General features: G+C 37.1%; 1 protein-coding gene across 1 annotated transcript; it reads left to right on the top strand.

Annotated features, from left to right (window-relative positions):
* Nucleotides 1-83: 83 nt before the first annotated feature.
* fer1l4 (fer-1 like family member 4) lies at nt 84-27874 on the top strand. Its single transcript, XM_032549393.1, has 48 exons — nt 84-305; nt 1537-1592; nt 3686-3774; nt 4007-4106; nt 4184-4279; nt 5524-5568; nt 6667-6831; nt 6908-6968; nt 7119-7250; nt 7674-7736; nt 7844-7928; nt 8021-8189; nt 8749-8926; nt 9106-9292; nt 10175-10254; nt 10645-10770; nt 10863-10929; nt 11103-11206; nt 11706-11814; nt 11997-12142; nt 12919-13019; nt 13092-13179; nt 13258-13374; nt 13463-13615; nt 13979-14154; nt 14273-14396; nt 14481-14615; nt 14898-15071; nt 15673-15783; nt 15861-16022; nt 16160-16331; nt 17090-17199; nt 17329-17445; nt 18303-18342; nt 18705-18805; nt 19533-19667; nt 19751-19870; nt 19999-20126; nt 20219-20389; nt 20636-20790; nt 22140-22321; nt 22421-22506; nt 22595-22693; nt 22798-22915; nt 23225-23348; nt 24298-24599; nt 24819-24919; nt 26480-27874. The coding sequence occupies exons 6-48, from the start codon at nt 5531-5533 to the stop codon at nt 26658-26660; spliced, it is 5493 nt and encodes a 1830-aa protein (XP_032405284.1). The 5' UTR covers nt 84-305; nt 1537-1592; nt 3686-3774; nt 4007-4106; nt 4184-4279; nt 5524-5530; the 3' UTR covers nt 26661-27874.

Raw genomic sequence — 27874 nt, 5'->3', positions numbered from 1 at the left:
CGTGTGTTTTCTAAGGAGGAAACTAGTTGAGCCACTATTTGCTTTATCAAACATTAGAAAGACCTGCCCAAAGACACACTTTAGTAAGCCTACATGTACAGTCACAGTCACACACACTCAGAGCAGACTCTGGTTGTTTCTACCAACACCTGAACAGAGGAGACCTTAAAACATGTAGACGTAATCCTAGAAAAACCAACAGGAGAGCACAGAGGTGAATGCCATCATGTCCATCAGTGTGGATCTGAAGAGGATCTTCAACCTGCCAGGACGTTCAGACAGAAAGGTTGAACTCTCCTTCAGAGGTAATTTGTACAAATAATGCTCCTCTCTCTGTCTTCACATTACTATGAAGACAGAGCTTCAGAGGGACTCCTAACAAATATTTCCTGGAGGTTTCATCTGTTCATCTAGTTTAAGGCTGTTTTGATGTGGTAGACAGTCAGATTGAAGTTCATTTAACACTTTTTACACCCTACTAGATAGTTGTTTGTTGGTCATTGCTTTAATTTCGACATTTGAATGAATGCAATTAAGGTTGAAAGTGAAGGAAGTATGAGGATCTAAGTAAAAATTTTACCCAGAACAAATGTGTCTTAAATCTAACCTCAGTCATTTTCACTTCTCAGGATTAAAATGTAATGTTTCAGACTGTGGGCTTTTTAAGGCTCATGAGGAAGGTTCATCACAGTGTTATTACATTTCCACATAATACACAAATAATTAAGTTCCCAGTTAGCAAGAGCTATGAAGTGATCATGTATGATTGTTTTCTTTTTTGTCATAAGAAGTTATTTTACTCCAGGGACAACTACTGTACCTCGACCATATGTTTTTTCCAAACCATTAAAACAGTTTGTTGGTACATTGCCCTCAAGAGGTACACAGGTTATTAGACGGGACATCTGCAACACTAGTAGCTTTAAGGCTTTAATAGCATCAAATATTTATCTAAATTAAGAGAAAGTACAAGAAAATTAACTATAAATCTAGTTGAAAAGACAGAATTTCCGAAAATAACCCTGAAACACTGCTTCACAGTTTAGAGCAGGGGTCTTCAACTCTAGTTCCATAGGGCATCTGAAGGCTGGTGTCCTGCAGCCTTTAAATGTGTCCCAGGTCCAACACACTTGAATTAAATGACTGAACTACCTCTTGAGTATGCGGTACACGTTCTCCTGGGTCCTGCCAGTGACCTGACTACTTGACTCAAAAGTGTTAAAGCAGAGAGAAAATCTAAAAGTTGCAGGACATCGATTCTCGAGAACTGGAGTTGAAAACCCGTAGTTTAGAGTATGAGCCCAATCCAGTAAAATGAAACAGATTTCCTAGTCCTTCATTTAAAAATAGAATAACAATTGTGTTATTTAGATTGTCAGTCCTCTATAATGTAAAAGGTTTTATTTAATCTATCCATAAAAGTCTATTGTTTTCCATCTATTCTTCCTATTCCCCTTCCACCTAATAACCAGATAATTATTAAAGGATAAACACTGGTGTTGCCATTGTAACCTGTGTAATCTATCTATCCTCCAGGTTTCACTCATAAAACCAGAGCCCCACAGTGTGAGAATGTTGCCATCTTCAACGAGGTCAGTAACCGTATGAATGCTGCAGAAACAGGAAATTTATTTGAAGACGAACTGAGGCAGCTAAGCATACAGGCTGATTACAGAGAATAAACAGCTGTGGCTGAATGTCCAGTCATTTTCACCTTCCACCCCAATTACAAGTCCTTTTGCAGCCTCCAACATACATGTATCAAACTCAAGGCCTGGGGGCCAAATCTGGCCTGGCATAACGTTTTATTTGGCCCATAGACACTTAAGGGACACATAAACAAAACTTTCAAGATAACATTTGTGAGCTTAAGTATTATTTTATCAGTCAAATCAAATGAATCATGAATTCCCTCTGAGGACATTAACAATTCATGGGCCAAAATGTCCCAAAAATTCAAATGAGTTTGGACACCCTGATGGGTGCCTAAATGCCTATATCCACAAAACTGAAGCTTCTGACTCACAGAGCACCCCTTTCCAACTCCTTCCCCACTCAGCTCCTCCTAGACTAGCGGCAGCAGCAATTAGCAAACACCTGGTGGACCTGCCAGTCTGCCAAGTTCATCATATAACCTACTTCTCAGACCAACACTTCTAAGAATGGTTGTAAATGGCATAATGGAAAAGCACTGTTGTGATGATGTGCTGAAAGTGGAGTGTCAGGAAGAGCAGGAATTTCTCTAAGAGAAAGAGGCTAATTTCAACATGTCAAATTGTGAAGTCAAATTTCCTAGATATAACAAAGTTATATTTGATATACATAGCATTTTCATTACAACTGAAGGTAACATAGTTACTTGATTGAGCTATAAAATGGCACTATGTGCCTGGAAGATAGATTCTTTCTTTCTTTTTTTTTTACAAAACATGGAGATCAGCAGTGACAATGCTGGTTAAGTTTAACATTTTATACAAAAATGCTTTAAGATGTTTGATGCATTAATTGTGTACTTTTTAAAAATTTTATGATATGTCATATTGTTCACAGAAGGGCATGAGTCTGATTGTTTGGTTTCTAGAAAACAAATGTTTTAACTTTATGACCAGAGGCAATATTTGTTGAACTGGTGACGCTGCACCTTTCATTCTGTCGTCTGGTGTTTGTTGATGTGAACATGGCATATTGTAGCAGTTCATCTCTGTGTGACGTGAACACACACGGGGTTTCAGAGAACCTACTGTATGTTATATTTCTTTGCTTCTGAGTCAGTCAGGTGTTTGTTCTTTAGGTGTTACCAGGTGAATGTTTGCATGCGTGCCTTCCTCTAACACACTGTAGTTAATGATTGTTCTGGAAAATGTCCAAAGTAAAGATAGAAACTGTCTTTTCCTACTTGTTCAGGTTGGATGTTTTTCTGTATTAGAAACAGATTTTTTTTTTCTAAAACTGAATTTTACTATAAGATTGGTGGAATAACCAGAAGCAAACTGATTATGGAAGTTCCTCAGAGTCTGGCAGGAACAAAATATGCTGAAATGACAAAGTGCTATGTTATGGTCCAATGAAACTGTCAGGATCTGTGTTTTTCTGTGTTTATTTAGAGTTTTCTGTGTCCTTTAGTCTCTTCGTTGTCCTGTCCTCCCCTTGATTGTTCCCAGGTGTGTCTCGTCTCTGTGATTACCCTCCCGTGTATTTAACTCCACCTGTGTTCTTTGTTCCTCGTCGGGTCCTCGTCAATGTTAGCTTCTTCGTCGTTCTGTGTTTCCTTGTGCCTGCTGCTTGTTCCCGGACTTATTTATCATTAAACATCCCTTATTCATCTCATCTGGGTCTACAGCGTCTGCCTCACCACCTCACCCGCACCACTTCCTGACAGAAACCAAACTGGAGCTTTTGGTTACTTTAGATGAAACTTAAAGTAAAACAGATCTAATCAGCATTTCTGGCTTAAGATCTTGCAAAGTTTAAAGTGTTTGTGATTAAATCAATTTTGGATTTTCACTCGTTCTTCTGATGTTTCATTTTTAATGTATACACTCATCCTTCATTATATAGTTCCAGTAAAAACAAGGGCAACATTAGGAAAGGCCCTCATTAACATTAACACATAATGTTTTCAAAAATCTAGAAGTAAAATAGAAGGTGCTTCAGCTTTGATCTTTGTGTAATTCTTTGCATGCAGCATTTCCGTTGGCCCCATTATGGTAAAGAGATCACAGAAGAACTTTTGTCTATCAGCGTTTACAACTGCAGCAAATTCTTTTCCAACAGGTAACACACACAAACACACCAATCCAAACTCTTCCAAAGCATCCAACTAGCTATTAACCTGCAACTGACCAGAAATGACTACTTCCACTTGACTCTCATTCAAAAGCACAGTTTCAACCTCTAATCCTTTAAAAACAAATAAGCTGCAAACAGTGAAACAACCTGATGTTGCATTATATTTATTGAGACACAGTGTTTTATTAGATAATAATAACTGTCTGTGTTTTTGTAGACTGCTCGGTCAGCTTGTTATTAGTCTGCAGCATGTAGTTACCTCCGGGAGGTTGGTGCTTCGAGAACCTCTGACTGATGCCAACTACAGCCTGACTGATGTAAGGCCACATTAACATCATCTGTAAATGTCTTGAGTTCAGTAGCAGCCATATCGGTTACCTCTCTGTCTCTGTAGATTATTATAGAGCTGGACATTCGGTTCCATCCACTGGAGGGAGTAGCAGGACAATGGGAGGGGACTGGACTTTTTGGAAGTTGAAGACAGTGATGAGTAAAAACATATCTAAGTTTTTCACTTAAATTTACACAATACAAAGTACAGTTTGAGAAAAATACTTGCTTTCTTACTTATTGTTTTTGACCCATTTACATGTTTCTCTCAGACATAAAAACTATCTGACAGCATGAAGAAGGTGAAGTATATTTTGGGGTGTTGTCTATAATTTGCCTCTGTGAGATGAATAAAGTTTGTAAGACAAACTTAAGTAAGTACGTGTATTTAGTAAGCAATACAAATATATTTACAGATTGAGCAGGATGCAGAGATTAAGTGAACCAAAATTTAAAGACCGATCGAAGGGACAAAGCTATTGCACAAAAGTCTCAGCTTCGGTGCGTTATCTAATGTCAAATACTGCATATGCTTAAAGATCTCAAAATGCTACATATCCTGCTCCTGTCTTGAGCTCAGAAAATTCAAGAACAGACAAAAACAATGTAATTGATATTTAATATCTTTAACTTAAAAATGATTGACTCTTGGTAGGAATTTGTAAAAAATCTCAGATCTGAGTCAATCCATAATTTTCCTCTTGGATCAATTAGCCTTTTTTTTATGTTTTTAAAAACTTAATTTGCATAGGAATTGTGTTGATTGATGTTTAATAGGCCTATCAACTTTGCACAATGTATATATGTCATTTTCAAAAAATGTAACTATAACTGGAGCTTTTAAACCTAAAACCGAGTAATTTGTAGCTTTTTAAAAGTATTTAATAAACAAGCAATTATACAATTTAGCCCTCTTACTGCAGCTTACATTTTTTTCAGTGAAGAAATTAAACCAAAGCTGTTCTTCCTTTGTAAACATTAAATATTACAATTTTGAAAACTAACACAGCATAAAAACACACCAAACATATACCCATATGTTGTATACCCATAGAAACAAAATTAAGCCGACAGTCTTTTATAATGCCTGTACTGTCTTTTTGCAGGATGTGATATACCATCCATTTTTCATAGAAATCAGAAATTTTCTCTCTGGCTACCTCTTACGGTCTAGAGTGTGTGGAAATTGCTGTTGCACACTTTTACATTACCTAAATAATAGATAACTGGAATCCCACCTCCTGCACCATGTTTGATACTGCTTTGCACAAAATACTGGAAGAGGGAGATTGCCTGCTTGGCTGTCTGTAAAAGATTGTTAAGAAAGTTTATACACACATTAACTGTAAGGCAGAGAGAGGGTAGTTAATACTTTCTTTTGTAATTTTTTTTATCCATTTACAGATCAGCTATGGTCATCAGGAATGATGGATTTGATGACATTGAGAGGTGAGACTTTACTATAACCACGCACATTCATCTGTTCCTGCTTTTGCAGACCTTTACAAGGTTAAGCTAAATATTTTAACCACACATTCATTTTGCTGAATATCAGCAACAAGACAGCCAGAACCTGGAGTATTATACTTCAACTACAGCATGATGCAAAAGTATTCATACCCCTTAATTATTTTGATGTTTTGTGACATTATAACTCATCAAAATAATGAAAGTATTTTCTGTATTTGTGCTCAGCTCAGTTTTACTCTTTTACCCCCAAATAAATTGCAGTGCCACCAACTACCCCAAGAGTCCACTCGTTTGTAATTTAATCTCAGTATAAATGCGGCCGTTCTTTCAAGGTCTCAGAGCTTTATTGCAAAACATTCATAAATAAACATCATTCAACTCCATATTTTAAGATGCAATGTCCTCCATGTTTTATATGCATCAGGTTCTGCAGAAGCCTTGTAGAGAAATATTCATTTTATTAAGGTGTTTCCGACAAACAAAACATTTAAATCCTGCAGGACACTTGTTCTTGAAGACTTAGGCTAGCCATGCCCTGGCTTATATTAAAAGGATGTTTGTTTATGTGTCATAAATGGGCCAAATCAATGCAATACTTTTTCTGTTGTTTCTGTTGGAAAGAAATGTAAAAACCATGTTATTGTTTTTTTCTTTCCACTTAACACAGATGTGCTACTTTGTGTTGGTCTAGCACCTAAAATCCCATTACAATAAACTGGAGGTTCTGATTGTAACTTGGACAAAATGTGAAAATGTACAAGATGTGTAAATACTTCTGCAAGGGGCAATATGTAGCTGCTAATGAATTAAAATGATTGCTTTTCTTTATTTATTTGACTATAAACCTATTTTCTTCCGTTTTAGTAAACAATCTCCACTCTGCTCTGTCTTACTTATTGCAGCTTTTAAAACATTTATAAACTATTCACATAACCTAACCTTCATCATTTTTGTAATGCATTTTCGTATCCAGATAGAAGCAGATAAACCTATGATTGCCTAACAATGACTCTTCATTTGGAAACTTTGCTCCTGAAACAAGAACAAATACAGAACCTTGTCTTTCCTTATCATTAGAGGGTCCATGGTGTCTCGCAATGATCAACTGGAGAAAGATGCTCGTCGTCTTGGTCAGAGCCTGATCCGGACAGGCGATGAAGACGAGGATGATGAGGATTTTGATTATGATGATGACCTTGTGGAGATGGAGACCTGTGACATCACTTTAACTCCTCTCAGGAGGTGAGTCGGTGTGACTGGTCTCTTTTTTACCCATCTAGCGTGCAGAATCACTGATCTGCTGGGTGTGTATGTGCAGTCGTTACAGACCCCTGTCTAGAACTGCTGTTGCAGCGATGCCCAGAGTCCAGAGCTTTCAGGTGAGTTCACTCAGTGTTCACTGTTAGAATTTGTTATCCTGCCAGCTAAAGGTAAATCCAGTAAACACTCCTGTTAAATCCTTCTGAGGCTCTTCTAAAGTTTATTGAGTAAAGCTCCATAACCGTGTGTTTGACTGTGGGCGTGTGCAGGTGAATGTGAACATCCTGGAGGCTCAGAAGCTTGTCGGTGTGAACATCAGCCCTGCAGTTTTTATCAGAGTTGGAAGTCAGAAAAAACACACAGCAACACAGAAATCCACGAACTGCCCATTCTACAACGAGGTACTGCCAGAGCTGAGAATTCAGGAGAAAACTGAGAATCAAATCAGAGTAATGTAGAAATCTAAATTTAAATCAGGGAACTTAGATGAATGTATGTTTTGAAAGAAAGTGAAAGTTGAGTTTACATTTATTTCTATGTTGATTTGACCATATTATTGCAGATTTTGGATCATTATCATGAATGAAAGATCCAAACAGAACCCATCAGATTTTTATTTAAACTTTGCATGAACTTTCGATAGAGTGTGTGACATAATACTCTTAATGAGTCCTTGGAAGAGATAGGGGCCCACTGCATCATAGATCCTCCACCATATTTAACTGTGGAAATTAGGCGCCTTTCCATATGTCATGGATTGCATATCAAGCAAGAGTAGAGTAAACTGAAGTTGTTTCTTCTTTTCCTCTTTTCACTTTTTCTAGAATTTCCAGTTTGAGTTTCAGGAGGCTCCTCAAATCTTCTTTGATGAAGTCATAGAAATAAAGGTTCCTCAAACATTTATTTATTAATTAATTAATTAATTTATTTATTTATTCTGCCTTTCAGAGATAAAGGAGTCATCATGATCACTTGTAACCTTATCTCGTCTCAGGTATTCCATAGACGGACCTTGGCCTTCCTGATGACCCACATTGGGACCTTTAAGATTGACATCTCCACCGTGTACAGTCAGCCAGGTAGCAGTTCGGCTTACAGCTCACAAAAAGTACTCTGACCTCTATCTAAACCCTGAGGTACCCCCCAACTCATCATCTGTTTCCTGCTCCAGACCACCGTTTCTATCAGAAGTGGGCTCCTCTCACCGACCCGACCGACACCAGGTCAGGAGTGAAGGGCTATGTCCGGGCCAGCCTTAGTGTGCTGATGAAAGGAGATGCACTTCGGATGCCCAGTTTATCAAAGGGCTCCTCGTCTGGAAGCAGCGAGGATATAGAAAAGTCAGTGAAATTAAGTATTGTCATTATTTTAAACAGATTAAAAATACGAAGGAGATGTTTTGTTTGAAATAATACACTTGTTGTGGAAATTTGTGTTGCAGCTATTAAAGCTTTTACAGGCACCACAACATTTACTGCTTTCTCTGTCATCTTGGTCAGTACACTTCAACAGTACTCCCATTACAACATGGGATCCCTCTGGGTTGTGTTTTAGGTCCTCTTCTGTATATTTTGATTATACTGACTCTTCAGTCAGTATATTTCTTTTCATAGGTGTGGAGATGACATGCACAACATACTGTATTTACAATTCTGAAAATGAAAAATGAGAGAATTCCTTTCAGATTTTACATTACGGTTGGAAATAAATTTGCCAAGTCTCAATGTAAATACAACTAAGATTATTGTTTTGGTTAGATAATTGACCTCTAACTTCATGCTGTTACCCTTTTATGGGAAATCTGGGAGTAATTCTTGAATATCTTGTTTAAACCATATTCTTGCCTAAAAGAGCCTTCCACTGAGGTGAATTTAACATTTTTAATGCTTTGTTTTAAAGACATCTGTTACTTCCTCGTGGTATGCCGTCTGAGCGTCCATGGGCTCGGTTTCGTGTTCGGATCTACAGAGCTGAGGGTCTCCCAACCATGGAAGCAGGGCTGATGGCAAAGATGTCCGTCACTGATCGGGCGGTTTTTATTGACCCCTACGTACAGGTGACCTTCGCTGGACAACAGGTACACAGATGAACAAATACAAATATTCTTGGCATAAAACATTTAATTGACATCATTTTTGCTTGTATGCTGTTGATGTTATAGCACATTATAGCACATACATTTAAGCCTTTAGTGGAAAAGGGGTAAATTAATTTGGTAAATTTTAAATTTTTTATCGGAATGCTTTTTGTTTTTAGGGGGAAACATCAGTCGCCAGTGCCACCAGCTACCCAGTATGGAATGAAGAAATCTCCTTTATTGAGCAGTTTCCTCCACTGGCACAGCGAATCAGAATCCAGCTCCTTGATGACGCCAAGATGGGAGACATAGCTTTAGCTACGCACTTTCTGGACCTCCAACAGATATCTGATCCCACCAGGAATGGTATGAAACTGAAATAGAGCATAAAACATTTCTATTCCTTAAATGGAGAAAAACAAATATAGATTAAAACTGCCAAAAGAATTGTGTACTGATATCTTATATCAAAACAATGGAAAATCTTACTGCCATTAGTGTATTTTATCTGATTTTATTTCAACCTTTGTTAGCACTTTGTTAGGATGCCCAAAAAAGAATGAACTTGTATTTTTTTTACTGATCACACCCAGGCTCTGACAAATCATTTGTGTACATTGTGATGTAAGTAAATAATTTTACAAACCCTGAGTCACTGCTCACCATTTCTCTTCTTGTTACTCCTACTCCTCTTCCTCCACAACACATTGCTAAATATGATGGCTGAACATCCCTTTGGCAGTGACAAATAATTTTTATTTTAACTGCATTTTGAAAACTTAAAACTTCTCTCAGTTTCTCAGCAACCAGCCTACAGTGGAAACAGATGAGGTCCTGTTTTAAATTTTGGTAATACTGATATTCTACCTCTGCTGCTACCAGACTCCATCATAAATCACCCAGGATATGCTGGCACTGCCTTACTAAACCACCAGACTCTTAATCCCAAGGTTTTGTGCCCACCCAAAAGTTTTAAGGAACTCTCACACTTCACCATGCCCAATAGTGGAATGCAATCATAAAAATTTTAGCTGATTTTTACCATCGTGGTTATAAAAGTGACCTTTTACGTTCAAACTATTTGTGTATATGTACTATTTTATTGACATGTTTTCTTGAAAAACATCTCTTAGCAGACCAAAAAGATATTTCATTAGAAAAGAAATAAAATTGTTACCCTGAAAATGTCATTTTAATAATTAATTCTAATTTTTAATACTCCTGATTTTTTCCCATTTCCCCTTGCAGGATTTAACCCAACCTTTGGTCCAAATTGGGTTAATCTATATGGTTCTCCACAGAACTCCACCCTGGGAGACGTCCACCAGGTAAAATACATTCAGATGAACTAAGTATTTACTGCAAGAATGAAGAGTTTATGATGCATATTTAAATCAAAGCTACCAATTCCTGTTATATTTACATGGAGATTATAGACATAAGCATATTAATTTAACTTGGCCAAAAATAGAATGAAGGGTAAGAATTTGTCAGACTCATCAAACTTTAGCTGATTTTTCATTATAATGGAAAATTTATTTACTTACTTACTGAAAAACAAGAGAAGCTGCTACTTGTTAAACATAGTTACTTTTTGACAAGGTCAAGTTATGTTGAGAGAGGGTTTTTTCAGCCATCTTTTTCAAGTAAAACAGGAAATATATAAAATGTAGTCAAGGTATAAATAAATAGTATTAAAAAGAAATTTTTTTTTTCAGGCCTTAAATGAGGGTTTGGGCGAAGGGATCTTCTATCGAGGTCGAATCCTCCTGGCTCTCTCCATGGATGTTTATTCCTCTCCGTCCGCCGTCTCCAGAGATATAGGCTCTGTTGCAGCCGTAAAGGTATCACTCATGAAATACTGTGGTTATAGATAACAGCTTTATCAACTGTTTGATTTGAATATATGACACTTTTATTGTATGGGCTCTTGAAGGTGAAAGGAGTGCATGGCAAGTTTGGACGGAAGAAGAAAAAGAGCAGCAAGAAAGAGAAAAAGGAAGGTGAGATTTTATAACAAATTTAGTGTTACCCATCAAAAGATTTCACATGTTGGTATAAAATGGGTCATCAGCCATCTTTGATAGTTGCAACACTGCAATTATCACTTTTGATTGGATAAAAAGAAGAAAATAAAAAATATTTAAAACATTTTTTGGACTTTTTGCTGCCAAAGCAACTTCAGCTTCGAGTGGATTAGCTGATGAGGCTGGAGAAGCAGGAGTTGAGGTACCAGAGTCTGTCACTGTGGAAGTTGAGGAGATCCATCCTCTGCCTGAGGTCAGCATGGTCATTCAGTTTGGTTTAGTTTGTTGATGTTGTTCCACTTTACAATCGTGTTAAGGAACTTTAAGAATAAAAAGGTAGAAGTACTATCATTATTATCAGGGGTTAATCAACTAAATAAAGAAGGGGAAAATTAACAGTGTTGAATAAAGTTAAATTCATTTTAGTAAACTTTATGTATGAATTATTTATTCAACACAATATTACATTTCTGCTTCCATCTACGTATCTTGACTTTGATTCATTCATTTTAATCTCGAATTATTTTACACTACAATTAAGAATAAAAAAGACAAACCAAAATTCTGCACAAAAAAGCGTTAATGAGTTTTAGTGGTTAATGTCACTTACACTTCTGTGTAAATGACATTTTAACTCATATTTTCAGAATTAAACTGTTGGAAAGTCATTATATTTTTGGTTGTATTGTAGAAGCTATGTGACACCTTAGTGAAATCTGTTATTGTTCACAATATATTTATGTTTACTTCAGGGTTATCTGGGACAGAAGGAGGAGTTTCTGCTGTTTGCATCTTTGTTTGAAGTGACAATGATAGACCCGACAGTAGGGACAAAACCACTAACCTTTGAACTCTCCATAGGTAATCATTGTGTATAATATAATATATGTTTTTTGTATTACTAATGCATTATACACTGGGATTTATCGCAGTCTATTATGCACAAACTCAATTTCTTATCAATTATACACCGTCATGTTGAAGTCAGCTTTTGTTTTCTGACAGCTAATCCCAGAGGCCTCTCATCTTTTTGTATTTGGCAGGAAATTATGGCAAGGCAGTGGGAGTTGGGAGATCTAAGAAAAGCCAGAGCAGGGAGGAGTTGAGGAGGAGCAGAGAAGATCTGGCTGAGGAAACACACAGTTTGTTGGAGTCAGAGGATGAGCTGGACAGAGGAGATGACAAATCCTGAACCTGAGAACAGATCTGTCTCTTCTGCCATGAGACCTCAGCCTACTGACTATGACAGGTACACGGTCAAAAATCAATCCAGCAGGTCATTTCTTTGGACACGCTTCATCCCCACAATTCAGGAAATGTTCTAAAAGTTATCTAACTTCATAAATTACTTCCACTCAAACCTGGAAAAATCTTCTTTCCAAAAGGTTTGTTGTCATACTTGTAATATAAATTTGCAATGAGGAATAATCATCACCAATTCTAAAAAACTATTTTTTTTAGCAAGTCAAATTTTTAGTATTGTTAAATTAGATGAGATATTTCCTTATTTCCATGCTTATCAAGGATGAAGATGAATTAAACAAACCCTTTGAAGAATGAAATATGTGTGATGCTCAGATGAGGAAGACCAATTGTAATTTAACTCTAGATTAAATTATAATTGAACCTGGGTGGGATGGATTAATAAACTGGTAGTGATTGTTAAAAAGAAACCAGATTACATCCTACAACTATATGCCCTCGTGTTTGTCAGCTTCTGTATGTCTCTTTCCTTGTTTTTAGGTCATTTAAGTGTATTCAGCTTCAGGCCCCGTCAACGAACCTAAAGCCCTTGTCTGTATGTCTGGAGTCAGTTTGAAGATCACAGTTTTCGTCTCTATCAGGCCAACTGGCTTAGCAAGATGGCCGACAGGCTGGTAGGAGTCAATTGCTTTGAATTTGCTTCTCAAAAATAACATTTAATGAATCATTCAGTGTCTCCAGGCCTCTTCTTCTGTATTTTAGGAGATTGGTCTCACTCAGGTGGAAATTTATCTGCGGAGGCCGAAGAGTAAAGCAAAGGAGATTTTGACTGAGGTGTTACTAGAGCTGGTGACGCGTTGCAAGTGAGTTTCAATCAGAAAGGTTAATCAGAAAGATATTTGGTTTATTATCTGATTGGTGTCTTCCTTTGTCAGACAGTTCAGCGCTTTCTCAGACAGGAGATCACAGTCCCGTCCCAACAGCCTGGATAAATGCAGGAGAGAGTTTATCAAAAAGAATTTGGTGAGTTTATTCTCAGCTTTGTTTCTGCCTCTGACAATGTGATTGTCTGTTTCTAACTGACTGTTTAACTGTTTGTAGGTTGTACTAGCCAGACAGGCAGTCAGAGTCAGGCGAAGGATTACCAGAAACAAAACCAAAGAGCATTTGATGGAAAGCTGGAAAATCCTAAGGAAGCTTCGACAACTGGCTGTAGAGGTTAGGCAACACTGAAAGGTCATGCAAACTGTAAATCACCACAAAGACTGGACCTTCTTTGACTCAGTGCTGACATCTGACTCTGCAGCCCCAGAGCACCATCCCAGATGCTTTTCTTTGGTTACTTAATGGAAGCAAACGACTGGCTTACGTCAGGATTCCTGCCCACTCCATCCTTTTCTCACTGGTGGAGGAGCAGAAGGGGCGGGACTGTGGCCGCATCACCACTCTCTACATGAAGGTTATCCGTCTGCTTTTACATATAATCTTAAAGTTGCCCTTCTGATAGGTGTCATTGTTATACAAATAAAGCAGTAAGGAGGACCAGGTGTAAATTTAAAACCCCTTCATGCGGTCTCAAGACTGCAGCAATGCTTTTAAAAAACAGACATAATATAGATGGTCTATGTAGGATCTGTGTGAGGACTTTTTGTATGCTTTGAGCTGTACATTATGTAGGTTCCTAGACAATACAAAACATTTGTATTAAGACGCTTAAGGTTTAAAACAGGGTTTGCAGTCCCAAATCTTTTTTTCATCATTTGCATTGCGATAGCTTGTGAAGTTTAAGGAATTTTAAGTAATTTTTCTCATTGTGCTGTAGTCTCCAGGATGCTCCCCAAGTGAAACCTTTGCAAAGCTGGAGGTGTACCTGTGGCTTGGTCCTGTCAAGTACAGTAAAGAGGCAATCAACAGCCTACCAGAAGAGTTCATGCCAATCTATGAGGAGATGGAGGAGGAGGAAACACAGAGACAACTTCCTGTGGAGGGAAGGAGAAAGTTTCCTATCAGTTTGTCCTGCCAGGGTGAGTCAACTGATCATCAAAAAAAGCAAGAGATATATAGTTTAATCAGAAATCTTGTTCTAGAGAACCTTTGAATATCTCTGTCTTTACAGACAGCAGGTACTTCAGCTGCGGTGTCACCTCTACCAGGGGCGTGGCCTTATGGCTGCAGATGACGACGGCCTGTCAGATCCGTTTGCAAGGGTGGTTTTCTCTACGCAGTGCCAGGTCACCAGGGTATGTCCCACTACTCTACTGGTTTAAAGTCTTTATTGCTCTGGCACCAAATAACTTGATCTGTATCTGTATGACTTTGTACAGGTGTTGTCAGACACTCTCTCTCCTTCATGGTGTGAGTGTTTGTTGTTTGACAAAGTTCTGCTGGAAGGAACGAAGGAGCAATTTCAGCAAGACCCACCTCTCATTATCATCAACATCTATGATCATGACACAATGGTAAATCTATAGCTCTTTTCTTCTGATGCTCTATAGGTTAAACAGTTGCTTCCAGTTCAACCATGAGTTCAAATGACTTTTTTGCAATAACCCAATTAAAAACAATCCAAATCAGTCGTGTTGGAAATGATTGATGGGTTAGGTGATAATTGTTGTACCTATTCATTTTAATCTCTAGGTCAATGAGGAAGCTGTTAGAAAGTCAGTGAAATAAATATGTGGACAACTCAGCAGAGTGACAACTTGGTTTCAAGCAGTTTGTGAATCTCTGTGTTTATGCAGGGCAGCCCAAAGCCTCTGGGCCGAGCTTATGCAGAGCCTGAGTTTAAAACTGTGGAGCAGTTTTATGAAAAGCCCAGACTTCAGTTCTATGATGTCAGCAGAGGCCGGGTTCCCGCTGGAGAGCTGTTGGCTGCCTTTGAGCTCATTGAGCTTGACTACTCTGCTTTTGGAGAGGTAAGACTAGTAAATCAATCAGTCTAAAGCTAAATGCTACATTTGCATCATATTTTGTTACATTAACCAAAAGAATAATTGTACTCTGTTAGACTTTTATGTGATACACCAACAAGTTGTAGAGCATAATTGTGAAATGGAAGGGGAAATGCCTGAGTTTCATCATTTGGACCAAATTGGGACCAAAATCTAATTGGGTATTCATAGCCAGACTTCATGTTTACAAATATAATCATTTAGTCTCACCAAATTTGAACTATTTTTCAAAGTAGAGTGGGAAAAGCTTGGACTTTCTAGATGTACTCCATTTGCAGGGCTGGTGGAAACATTCTCCAAAGAGACTGCTTTTTGTGTTGGCCAGACTCACAAAAGTCCAATAAAATAAACTGAAATTTGAGAAAATGTCAACAGAATACTTCAAAAGGCACCTTAAAATATGCAATCTCACTCTGGTGAACACAACTTAGGTTTGTCATTAGTCTGTGAATGGTAAATGCTATTAACTTGACTATTTTATTATATAATTGTAATATTACAAACAATAATACTGTATAAGATTATTGCTATATTTAAAGCTGTTTTTTAACCCAATCCCCTGAAGCCTCGCCTCCCCGTCAGTGTGGATCCTCAGGAGCTGACCTACGACGATGAACAGAAACATTACATCATTCCAGAGGGAGTCCGACCTGTTCTGAAGACCTTCAGAATCGAGGTGAAGCTCGCAAAAGCATGTATATTCTGTTTAAACGTTTAAAGATGATGACTCTGCAGTTTTTTGCTTTTTTTCAGGTGCTATTCTGGGGTCTGCGGGAGCTGAAGAGGGTGCAGCTGTTTGAGGTGGAGCGGCCACAGGTGAGGGTGGAGTGTGCAGGACAGCAGCTGGAATCTGAAGAGATTCAGAGCTACAAGACCAACCCGAACTTTAAGGAAGTGGTCCGCTACATCGATGTGGTCTGTTTCTTTTTTGTTGCCATCAAATGTATTTAGATTTATTTAAGATAAATTGTGATGAATGTCAGCAGCACCAGATAGTCTGTTTAAAGAACAAAGCTGAACATCCAGCTGTTTTCTGCCTTTGGTTCTATCAGGAGCTTCCAGAGGAGTCTTACCTTCACCCTCCTCTGACGGTGTTTGTGGTGGAGCATCGGGCATTCGGTCACCTTGCTCTGGTTGGGTCCCATGTTGTCCAGAACCTCATGAACTATGCTCCACGGGAATGTGGAGAGGAAGAGGAACAAGAAAAAGAACCAAAAACAAAAGGTAAAATCATTACATGTGGTAAACTCTGCAAAACAAGGTAGAATTTACTATATTTAGAGATTTTATATATTTTTTCAGAATATAAAAATTGTATATATTTTTTTGGAAACAGGAAACTTCCTGTAAAGTTTCCTGTTTCTTATTTTTGATATCCTATTTTACTGTGTGTGAATTTGTGTGCTTGTACTTGCTTACAACTTTGATGCTGGTTACATGGATTTCTCCACTGAGGGTCAAAAGATAATATTTCTTCTATTTTGTCATTTCATTATGCACTACTAGTTATCTGCTCTGCTTTCAATCACATCCGATTTATTCTGTTTTACTTTAAAGCAAACCATATTTAGACTGACATTAGGTCTCAGTCAGTGTCCTGTGGTTTCCGATAGTCTTGGAACAAACACCTGTTGTGAAACTCTTCCGAGACCCACAATTAAAATAACTGCTGTTTTTTTCCTAACACTTTTGCATCTGGTGGGTTAGTGACAAATCCCAAGTACTTTTAAATGGAGGATGTCCTTACAATGTGTTGAACGAGGAGATAATTGTAGTTGATAAATGTGGTTATCATGGATTGTATGAGGTTGAGCTAGATGAGATTCAACTGCAAAATAAATTACTATATTTTTCAAAAAAGCTGAATTTGAAGCTGTTCTAATGTGAAATAAGGTTCCTCTACAGCATGCTGCTCTGAACTGTCCCAGATTTTTCAGTTTAAAACTTTTTTACAAGCTTTGTATGTGCTTATTTCTAGTGAGGACATAATTCAAAGAAGATAAACCCTTTGACTTCAGTGAAGAACATGAGACTCAGCGGATTGCCAGTCAAACAATCAAAAATTCCCATTAACCCCATGAAGATAGTTAATGTGAGTACATTAATTTCCCTCTGCTCTGCTTATGAGAGACACAACAACATAACATTATATTTCAGCTGCCTATAATAAAATACAAAAGTCTGGCTAGTTGACTCTTCTGGTTGATGTAAACTCCTTTAGGCTCCCCTGAAGAAGCTGAAGAGGAAGGCAGAGGAGCTGGAGGAAGAGGCTCCTGAGAAAGAGGAGCTGGACTGGTGGTCCAAGTACTATGCATCACTGGACGAGCTGGAGAAACTGGTGAGACACAGATCATTCACCCGGCTGGTCTTTCTCAGTATGTTGTGTCCTGTGAAAGTCTTACTGCCACTTGTACTTGAACTGTAAACTTCAACATATTTTGTGCAAGTTTTATGCAAAATGCCAACAGAAAGTAATGCATAAATGTGAAAAAATTGGAAAAAAGTAAATGGATTTCAATAAAAATCTGAAAATTGTGGCATGCTGTGAATGTTGAGCATTTTTTTCCAGAGAACATCAAAGAACAAAAGGCATCTTGAAGTCCAAATGCCATGCCATCAAACACTCTCACCTGCATCCCACATTTCTCCAATTTTTATTGTATGAAATGTTTATATTTATATATGTTTTATTTTCTAAAGTCATGCATTATTTTTCTTTTACATCAAGAATATATATGACTTTATGTTAGTAAATTACATAAAAGTCCAATAAATTTGAGTTTAATTCTACCATTAAAAACTGAACCCATCTGGCAGCTCCCACTATAAAACAAAAGGTATTATCTCACTATATACTTACATATGTAAACATAAAATACAAAATGAATAGATGATGTGATAGCATTGAAAGGTATTGCCAATACTTCTTTAGACATTCAGAATAAATGTTGACTGCCCATTCAGGGAAACCTTTGTGCCTCTTTTATGATCCATCAATCCACCTAACACTGATTTATAAATAATTTTGGTCTTTAACCAACAAACTCAAAGGAGAACAATAAAGTATGATTTTTCATTAAGGGGATTAAATTAACAGATGGTTTAATCTCTGAAAAACCTGTCAAGAAAATGTTCTTTGTTTTGTGCTTGATGCATTAAATAATTTTCTCTCTTATGATGTGTTCTTGTGTGCAGGCTGCAGAGAGAGAACAATTGGAGGAAGAAGCAGAGACAGGTACAGATTAACTCAGAATGACAGATGAACAACCTGCCATGTCGTTATTTTCTCCTTATTTGACCCAACTTTAAACAGAAAAAATGGATATGGGCCTATGCAGTTTAGTTATTATTAAAAACAGTGTTGTTTATGTTTTTTGTGAATAAACCCAGGTTTGAACATTATTCTTCTCAAAGAACAAATTTAAGTCATATTTATTTCTTTGATTAAGCTTTGATTGCTGTCAGTAAGTAGGAGTCAATATGAATATCTAATAGGGATATTATAGTAGGATTAGATAAAAAGAGGATGATAAAAGGTATATTTTGGAGAATAAATTTTTGGAGTATTTTAAAAGAGAACTTTTCTGCTTTGAACAGACGGAGTACATCTGACCATGGCAAACATTGAAGAAGAGGAGGAAGAAGCTGATGTGGAGGAGATCGAGCCTCCTAAACGCAAAAAGATTGCCACACTAAAGGTGTTCAGTAAACCTTACTCTTTCAGGTTTTATTTAATTTTCACTCAAAGACAGGCACTCATCATTTCTTTGACATGATCAATACTAAACAGTATCAACAGATAAAAAAGCAGTCTGGTTAAATGTGAGCTTTGAATGATTTTCACCATGCCAAAGATTAGGTTTCTATTCAAGTGTTTAATTAATGTTTTATCAAACAACTACACACTCATAATAAATAGTCATCTGCATTAATTTTTGCACATCTAATGCAATCTTAGGACCTATTTTAAATGGGTTCTGTCCTTGAGATCTCTACCAGAGAAAATCCCATTAATTACATTTTCAGTTCCTATAGATGTCATAGTTTTTATTATTTCCAAGTTAAAAATCAAAACGTAATTTAAATAAACTATCAGTCTCACAAGAAAACAGGCTAAACTTGTGTTGGAACTGCTTTAAAACTCTATGTTAAGGCTGTTGAACTGAAAGTTGCTCAATCCACTAATGGGAAGTTGAGTGGAAGAAAAAAGTGTGGTAGAAAAAGATGCACAAGTAGCAGGGATAACTGCAGTCTTGAAAAAATTGTGACACCAAGCTCATCAGAAAATATAGGGGAGATTCTTTATTAGTACACTAGTTTATTGAACTATGTGGCAGTAAAATAAAAAATACATAAATCAGACTGAATACGTCCTGAATAATTCAAAAACAAGTTATTTAGTGGAACAACTTTGTTTGTGTTCAGCTGTATGAGGGCGATCTGGAGTCAGAGTTCAGTGACTTTCAGGACTGGCTTCAGATCTTCCCCCTGTATAAAGGCCAAGCCATCACTGAGGACAATGAGGAGGGTGATGAAGAGAGGCTGATGGGAAAATACAAGGTGATGCTAATGCAGCTCTTGATTTATATATGACTGTGTTTCTGTAGAATAGCTTTTTATTGTTTCCTGCTTTTCCTCCACAGGGTTCCTTCTTGGTTTATCCCATCGATGTGGAAGACAGAGATGACACCACATGTCAGATCACCAAAGGAATTCCTAAAAATTCACCTGCCAAAGTTTTGGTCAGAGTTTACATCGTCAAGGTACTGGTCTGTTTTTGTCTGTCTCATGTACAGTACAAACTCTGCAGCAAATCTCATATTTGAATTAGTTATTCATCAGCTAGGTACAGTGTTCTCTTCTCAACATCTAATTCAGGTTTGTCTTACAGGCCACCAGCTTGGCTCCCACTGACCCGAACGGTAAAGCTGACCCTTACATTGTTGTGAAGGTGGGAGATCAGTGCTTGGACTCCAAAGATCGATACATCCCCAAACAGCTCAACCCAATGTTTGGAGAGTCAGTTTCTCTTTCCATCTCCCAGTTAGCTTGCTCCTGTCTGATCCCTGCCTGCCTTAGAGCCTGTCTGAATGTCTAACTCTTTATTTTAGGGTGTTTGAACTCACAGTGTCTTTTCCCCTGGAGACGGAGTTGGTTATAACCGTCATGGACCATGATCTGGTTGGGGCAGATGATGTTATTGGAGAGACTCGGATTGATTTGGAGAACCGGTTCTACAGCCGCCATCGGGCCTCATGCGGTCTCGCTCTTTACTATGACACGTTAGTATCACTTTATGGGCTACTGTCAAGAGTCAACAACATACTAGCACAAAGACATAGTATATAGCTAACATTTTGCTCTTTTATTTGCTCTTTTAGAGACAAAACTACCATACATTTTCACCAAAACTACACAGAAGTGCTAAAACTTAAGATAAAATCTTATCCCTGACAGCTATACATGTACAATAGAGTGTGCAATGTCTATAACTCATTCAATGTGTACTTTTCTCTCTGGCTTCAAAGCGATGGTTACAATAAGTGGCGTGATGCAAAGAAACCATCAACAATCTTGGCTGAGCTCTGCAGGAAGAATGGCATCCCATCTCCAGAGTACAGAACGTCTGAAGTCAAAGTCCTCAGTATGATCTTCAAAATACCACCAGATGCCGTACCTGAAGGTGGGACAGAAAATGAAGGTGGACAGACAGAAATAAATAGATAGAATAGAGCTTAAAAGGTGCAGTTAGTAAGTAAGAGAGTTTACATCCTGAAGCACTATGATATATATAGAAAGTACATTTGTGAGAGCGAGCAGGTTGATATCTTGCTGAAAGCCGAATTATATATTACTAATATGAATTTATATGAATGCTGTAAACAGAATTAAGGATATTACAATAAGCATCAAGGTGGAAACATATAATAAAATATAGCAAAAACACTTAAAAGATGAGAAATGAGAAAAAAGTAAAACTACTTAAAACAATATATGAACGTGTTATTTTCAACTGGAATCAACTGCAAAGGAGACAAGATAAGTCACAATGAAAAGCAGAATCAGATTGTTATTGTTTCTGGAACATTTTTGACAAACTCGAACAACATCCACATCCTGGTCTAACCTGGATGTGGATGTGGTGAGGATTGTGGTGAGAAAGATCATCATGCACGCATTTCATTTTTAAAAGCAAACAGTAAAGTTATATGCTATGCTTTGTGTAACAATTGAACAATTTGTGAAGAATGTGAAGAGATTCATCACATTCATATGAATATATATTATCATAATCTGGTTGTGAGGTAAAAGAGTGAAAAACTTTTACTTTTGCTCTTTACTGTTATTTAGGTCTTTACATTTATAATATCCATCTAAAAAGTTTCTTTTGAAGCCAGTGCCTTTCAAAAGTATTCATACCATGTGACTACTAGAAACTTCAATGTATTCTGTTGGAATTTTATGTAACAGGTTAACAATAGTAGTAGTAATTTGACTTTATTGAACATAGTGTAATGAAAGAATAAACAAAGTTATATATAAACAAAGTACATTTAAAACAAAAGCAAACAAAACAAAAGAAGAAAAGTGATCAAGTATATTTACGTGTTCAAAGGAATGGGTAAGAGTATGAACTTATTTTTACACTAACCTCACTTATAGCAGTAAGTAGCACACGATTGTAAAGTGAGATTAAAAAGAGACATGGTGTGCACTTTTTATGCAAAAAAGAAGAAAAAGAAAGATCTGAAAAGTGTGATGTTCTTTTGCACAGCCACCTCAGACTAAATGCATTCTGAGATATCTCACTGGAATCAAACCTTTGAGTCATTTGGTATTTATCTCTAACACTTTTGCACATCTACTACACATCTACAGAAACTCCAGGTCTATTTTCAGTAATTTAAGAAAGCTTCTTTTCAGCTCACTGACAAATGCCTGACTTTTGAAAAAAATTATATGCTGGATTTTTAATCAGACTGAAAGCAGGAGCAGCAGCAGCTCTGATAGAAGTGTTGTTATTTTTATCAGGTCTGCTGAAGAAGAATGAGCGGTCTCCAGAGGAAGAGGCAGAGATAGAGGAGCATGCATCCCTGAATGTGCTGCAGCGCTGGGGGGAGATGAGGGAGTTCCTCCCTGGAGCCGTTCCTTTGGTTCCGGAACATGTGGAGATCCGGTCCCTGCAGAACCAGGACAATCCTGGACTCCCTCAAGTTCAGAAACGTCCACAAAGCAAAACTTAATAACAAGTCACTGCATATGGTGTAAATGGTTGCTCGCAACAATGTTTTTATGTCTGCTGCATATTGCAGGGATATCTTCATATGTGGGTGGACATGTTTCCCACCGATATTCCAGCTCCGCCTGCTGTTGACATAAAACCTCGTCTACCTGAACTGTAGGTGGACATACAACTGAGAGTAAATCAACAGGCTAGAAAGAAAACTACAATAGTTCACATTTGTTTGTTGTTTTGATTGTGACAGGTATGAGCTGCGTGTGATCATCTGGAACACCGATGACGTGTTTCTGGATGATGTCAACCCTTTCACCGGCGACCCGTCTTCTGACATTTATGTTAAGGGGTTAGACTTACACTTCAAAACACATGTTTGCAATGCTGGACCAGTTACTTCAGGTTTCCGCAGTCTGACCAACCACCATCACATTTCTTTTATTATTTTTGTAGCTGGATAAAAGGCCTGGAAGGAGATAAACAGGAAACTGATGTCCACTTTAACTCCCTGACTGGAGAAGGAAACTTCAACTGGAGATTTGTTTTTAGGTTTGATTACCTTCCCACTGAGGTTCGTGCATGTTGATCCTAAGGTCCGTATTACAAAGCTGGGGTGCTTAATTTATCCTGATGTTATCTGGCTTTAATAATCAAGCAAACAGAGTATTGAAGGTACATTTTGCTTAACTGAAAATTCTAGAGATGTTGACAAACCTTTTGTCACACATGAATAAACTCAACTAAACAATTTCAAATTGGTTCATAGTTTCAAATAACTCAAGTGCTTGCAGAAACAACACAAACAAGCATTTGAAAATATATTAAATACAAAGAAACATTATATTGTTCAACTAAAAAAAAATCCTTTCTGCCCCTGTAGAAAGAAGTGGTGTACAAAAAGAAGGAATCCATCTTTTCCCTGGAGGAGTCAGAGTTTCGCCAGCCGGCTGTTCTGACGCTTCAGGTGTGGGATTACGATCGCATCTCAGCCAATGACTTTCTAGGTAAGACTAAAGTGGTCAAAACTCTTTGCTGTCTAAGAAAATCATATTTAGCCTGGTGAAAGTTCAGAACTATGGAAATACCTCAAAAGTGATAGAAAAACAGAAGGCAGCACTCTTTGACATTCATAAAAAACAAAGACAGCAGAGCGACATCTGATGCAAGACAAAGGTTTTATTCTGCTCCAAGTGAAAGGCAAATCTCCACTCAATAGCTTGATTCTTTCATATTTTAAAGATTTCTTGACTTGGTTAACAACAATGTTACATTCCTAGTGTGGTTACAGAGGTGGCTCAAGCAAAGACATCCCCATCATGCATGTCCAATGTGCCACATGCATATTTTAGCATGATGTAAAGGTACTTTAAGTACTGACTCCTCTAAAGCTTTTTAGGAAGTACCTATTCTAATTAAATTCAGGTTATGTTACCAAAATGCTGTGTGATTTTTATGATTCAGGGATTTTGTTTCTCTAGATTTTAGCAACTAAGACTTACATTTATAGTAGACACATCAATTACTACTTCAAGTTGTTAATTAGTGACATTATATGTGACTCAATTATTAATTACACACAGAAGGAATACGTTACAATTTTTATCTTCACTGAAACATATTACATTATATTTAGAGCCCCTGTGACTTCTGAGTTGCTCTCTGTTACTATTAGCCATGCAGATTCCATTCACAAAACAATCATGCCCTGCATTCTTTCAGAGTTTAAAACATTTTGGCCAAATATTTCATTGAAACATTGTTTGAAAGTTATAGAAGAAATTAGTAAAAGTAAAGTAAAATATCACCATAATTTGTGTTTGCTAATTATATCTGTCAACATCTTAGAGTTTTGTTCCACATATTCAGGCTTGATTCAGTCCTAAATGTCTGTATACTATTATGTCTACATATGCAGTAAAAAGTATCACCATCCATGTTCTGATTCTCTTTCAGGGTCCATAGAGCTTTCCCTCAGCAGCATGGTGCGACCGGCAAAGACGTCCAGCAAATGTACGATTGAAATGGCCATGGACCAGGCCAGTCCTCGCTTCTCCATCTTTCGAGCTAAAAAGATGAAGGGCTGGTGGCCACTGGTCCGCTTGAAGACGGCTGAGGACTTTGAGAGGGAGGAGAAGGAGAAAATGGACGCTAAAAAGAAGGGACACAAGAAGAAAAAGACCAAGGACAAAAGAAGCCAGATGAGCAAAGAAGACATCCAGTACACTGACAGTTTGGGCAACACTTACTTGTTAATGGTACAAAAAAAGATTGATTGTTGATCATGTTTGTTGAAATTAATTTGAACATGAACACTGAAGAGCTGTTATTGTATTTTAAAAGCAAAGGGATGTTGAAATTCTTACTACTAGATCTTCAGCAGACTGACCTTATTATTGCAGTTACTGATGCAATACATCTGCAACTACTTATAGCTAAGGTTGGACATCTGTAATGCTCCAATTGTCTCTGTGAAGGGGAAGGTGGAGGCGGAGCTTCAGCTGGTGGCGTTGGAGCAGGCGGAGGCGAACCCTGTGGGGCGTGGACGCAAAGAGCCAGAACCTCTGGAAAAACCAAAGTAACATGCAGTCACACACAAACATATCAATAATATAAATGCTACAGTAAATATGGACTTTAAATTGGAAGATCAAGATTGCACAAACTGACAAAAATGAGAATGCTGCCCGACTATATTCATATTTGAGTATGAGTAGCCATTTCTCAGTCTTCCAGAGGGGCTGCTGCTTTTTGGATCAAAGCAGCAGCCTTTGATCCAAGAAGGCTGCTCCTTCTCTTCCAAGAAATGTCTAACAATGCAAAACATATGTAAAATCAAGATAGCACTGCCTAAAAAGGTTTTGTGACTAAAGTAGTTATTTAAAAAACAGTTGTTTATGTTGAATTAAGAACTTAAGGAACCACTAATACTGTTAACACATGAATAATATTTTAGGGTTTAAAGGCAAACTCTAATGAGAAGAAAAAACAACTTCTAATCTAAATCCTATCAGAAATTATTAAACACAATTCAATGGAAGTGCATCCTGTAAAAGATGATCACTAGGTGCTAAAACAACAACAACAACCACAACCACAACCACAACCACAACAACAACAATAATAACAACATGCACTGTATGAAACTAGACAGGACAACAGCTAAAAATCTATTTTGACTGCTCTATTCAGACTGATTTTTTTCCATCTTGCTTTTACATTTTAGTCTTGGTTTCAGAAATATTAAGATACAAAATCAGGCAATTTATTTCTCTGTTCTTCTTCATAAATGATCTCCAGAATGCTTCAGAAATATTCTGACATAGAATACGTCAGACAAACGTCCTGCTGTGCTCACAGGCATCATCTACAATGTGATCAGTTTGTATTACTAACTGAAGTCTGTTTAGCTTAGTTTGGCTGCCTTGTAAAGACTGAGGCTTCAACATGAAGAAAATCTGAGTTCCTGGCCTACTAAAATTAGATCAAACCTTAAAACAATGTAGTTTAAGTCTTTAACAAATAAAACTTTAACCACCTAAATGGTTTATGCTTAATTGTTTTGAGAAGCCAAGATAGGGTGCTATTTAAAGTGAAAAAGTAATTTGTGTGTCTTTAAATCTGATTAAAAAAGTACAAAGGCTTGAGGATATGTGAGAGCCTTGTGTGGTGAAGTTTGAGGTTAGAACATTTTGTCTCATGCTGACTCTCAGTAAAGTTGTATCAGGGCCAGTGTTAGCTGACAGGGCTTCCTTCAGCAGTTTAGTTTTAAGCTCTGTAGTTAGAAATTCAAGATTCCCAGTTTTGATTAAATATAGAATTATTCCCTGTGACCCAATAAGTCAGGTAAAACTTGGTAATCAGATGTTCTTGGTAACATACAAACTTAGATGTGAGTCTTATTCTTCTGAAAGTATATCTGTTTCTATTATCTGTTGAAGTTTTCCTTGCCTGTCAATAAATGTTTTTTTCATTAGTTGTACCATTTTAGGGATTTGAGCTGAAATCTTGAAGATTTGTTTCTAGTCATGTAAACCGAATAAAATCCCATGTATAAAAGCTAATGTTTGCATTAATGTTAGATTTTACTGTTTTAGAGTTTGCTGACTGTTTTTTTGTTTTTTTTTTGTCTTTGCAGCCGTCCTACCACCAGCTTCAACTGGTTCATCAATCCTATGAAGACCTTTGTCTTCCTAATCTGGAAAAACTACAAGAAATACATAATAGCCCTGGTCATCCTCATCATCCTGACGCTCTTCCTTGTCCTGATTATCTACACGTTGCCAGGAGAAATCAGCTCCCTCATCGTCAACGGATGAAGAAACCTGCTGGGACTCACTGTTGCGTTGTGCTAAACTCCAAACAGTTTTAGGTTTCATTCTCAGACTGATATATTTAACCTTGTTGTCTTTTACAGTACTGACAGAAATTGATAGAAATTGATCATCAGGAATTTGTTCAGTGTTGGAATAATCTGTCACCAGAGCCAATTACTAGACAGTGATTAACTTCACGTTTTAGGAAAATAAAGTTTTTCTTAAGTAAAATGTGATGTATTTTCTCACGTGTCAGTTATGCTGATGTTCTTGTCTATATATTCAAAACAAAATCAAATATATGCTATATATAAAAAAAATAATAATTTAATGCACTGATAATTATTTCTGAGTTTTTTTTTTCAAATATGGATGTTAAATTTGTTTCTTTGAATAAATTTGTAAATATTTTTTCATCAACCTCTGTAAGTGGCTTAGAAGGTGGAAATTAGACAGTTGCTAGTAAAATGGTTTATTATTTTAAAATGACAGGAAGGCATTGATTGTTTACTAGAGTACAATGATCAAGAAATTGCACATTATTCAGTTGCATGGGAATATTTAAACACTGATGGAAAATGAATTAATGCTGACCAAAACCAACATTTTCACAAATGATTATAAAACTGTTTTTTGAGGAAAACGTGGACGTAACATCATCAAAACAGTCAGCGTTGCTTTTTTTCACAATTAACCTTCATCAAGAATGAGTTCCCGTTCACTACTGACCGTCATTACAGTGATTACAGAATAGATCTCATGATCTTCACTGAGTGGGCACTGCACTGTGCTTTTTGTTCACTAAAAGGTCATTCATTATGACAGTGTCCCATTCACGTGGGGCCCAATATATTATGTTTTTATTTCATCAAAGGGTAACCAATTCACCATATCAGCATGTTTCAGCATATCAACCTCCATCTTACTCCATTACAAGGACAACTCAGACTGATGAATCTAGTTTTGTTATCTTTTCATTGTGTTTTTAGAAAATTTACCGAAATCTTCAAAAGGTTTTACATATTTGATGAAATGGTGACTGGGCTGCCCTTTGAATTTTTCCACCTTTTTTCTTGTTCCAATCACAAATATCAATATATTTTACACAAATGTGATGTAATAAACCAATACAAAGATACTTTTGATGTGCAATAGTGCAAATCATACATATTTATGAAAGCTTTTTTAACCAATAAAAGCTGAAAAGTGTGGTTGGC

The sequence above is a fragment of the Xiphophorus hellerii genome, chromosome 20 (genome assembly GCF_003331165.1).
Source record: "Xiphophorus hellerii strain 12219 chromosome 20, Xiphophorus_hellerii-4.1, whole genome shotgun sequence".
Lineage (NCBI taxonomy): Eukaryota > Metazoa > Chordata > Actinopteri > Cyprinodontiformes > Poeciliidae > Xiphophorus > Xiphophorus hellerii.
The sequence above is the reverse complement of the archived record's forward strand: the minus strand, read 5'-3'. Positions and strand labels throughout refer to the sequence as shown.

Excerpts from the sequence above, each read along its gene's own strand:
- fer1l4 (XM_032549393.1), top strand. The coding sequence starts at position 5,531 with ATGGTCATCAGGAATGATGGATTTGATGACATTGAGAG. Across the intron at positions 7,929-8,020 it reads CACCGTGTACAGTCAGCCAG|ACCACCGTTTCTATCAGAAG; the intron begins GTAGCAGTTCGG and ends TTCCTGCTCCAG. Across the intron at positions 17,200-17,328 it reads ACCCCATGAAGATAGTTAAT|GCTCCCCTGAAGAAGCTGAA; the intron begins GTGAGTACATTA and ends AAACTCCTTTAG.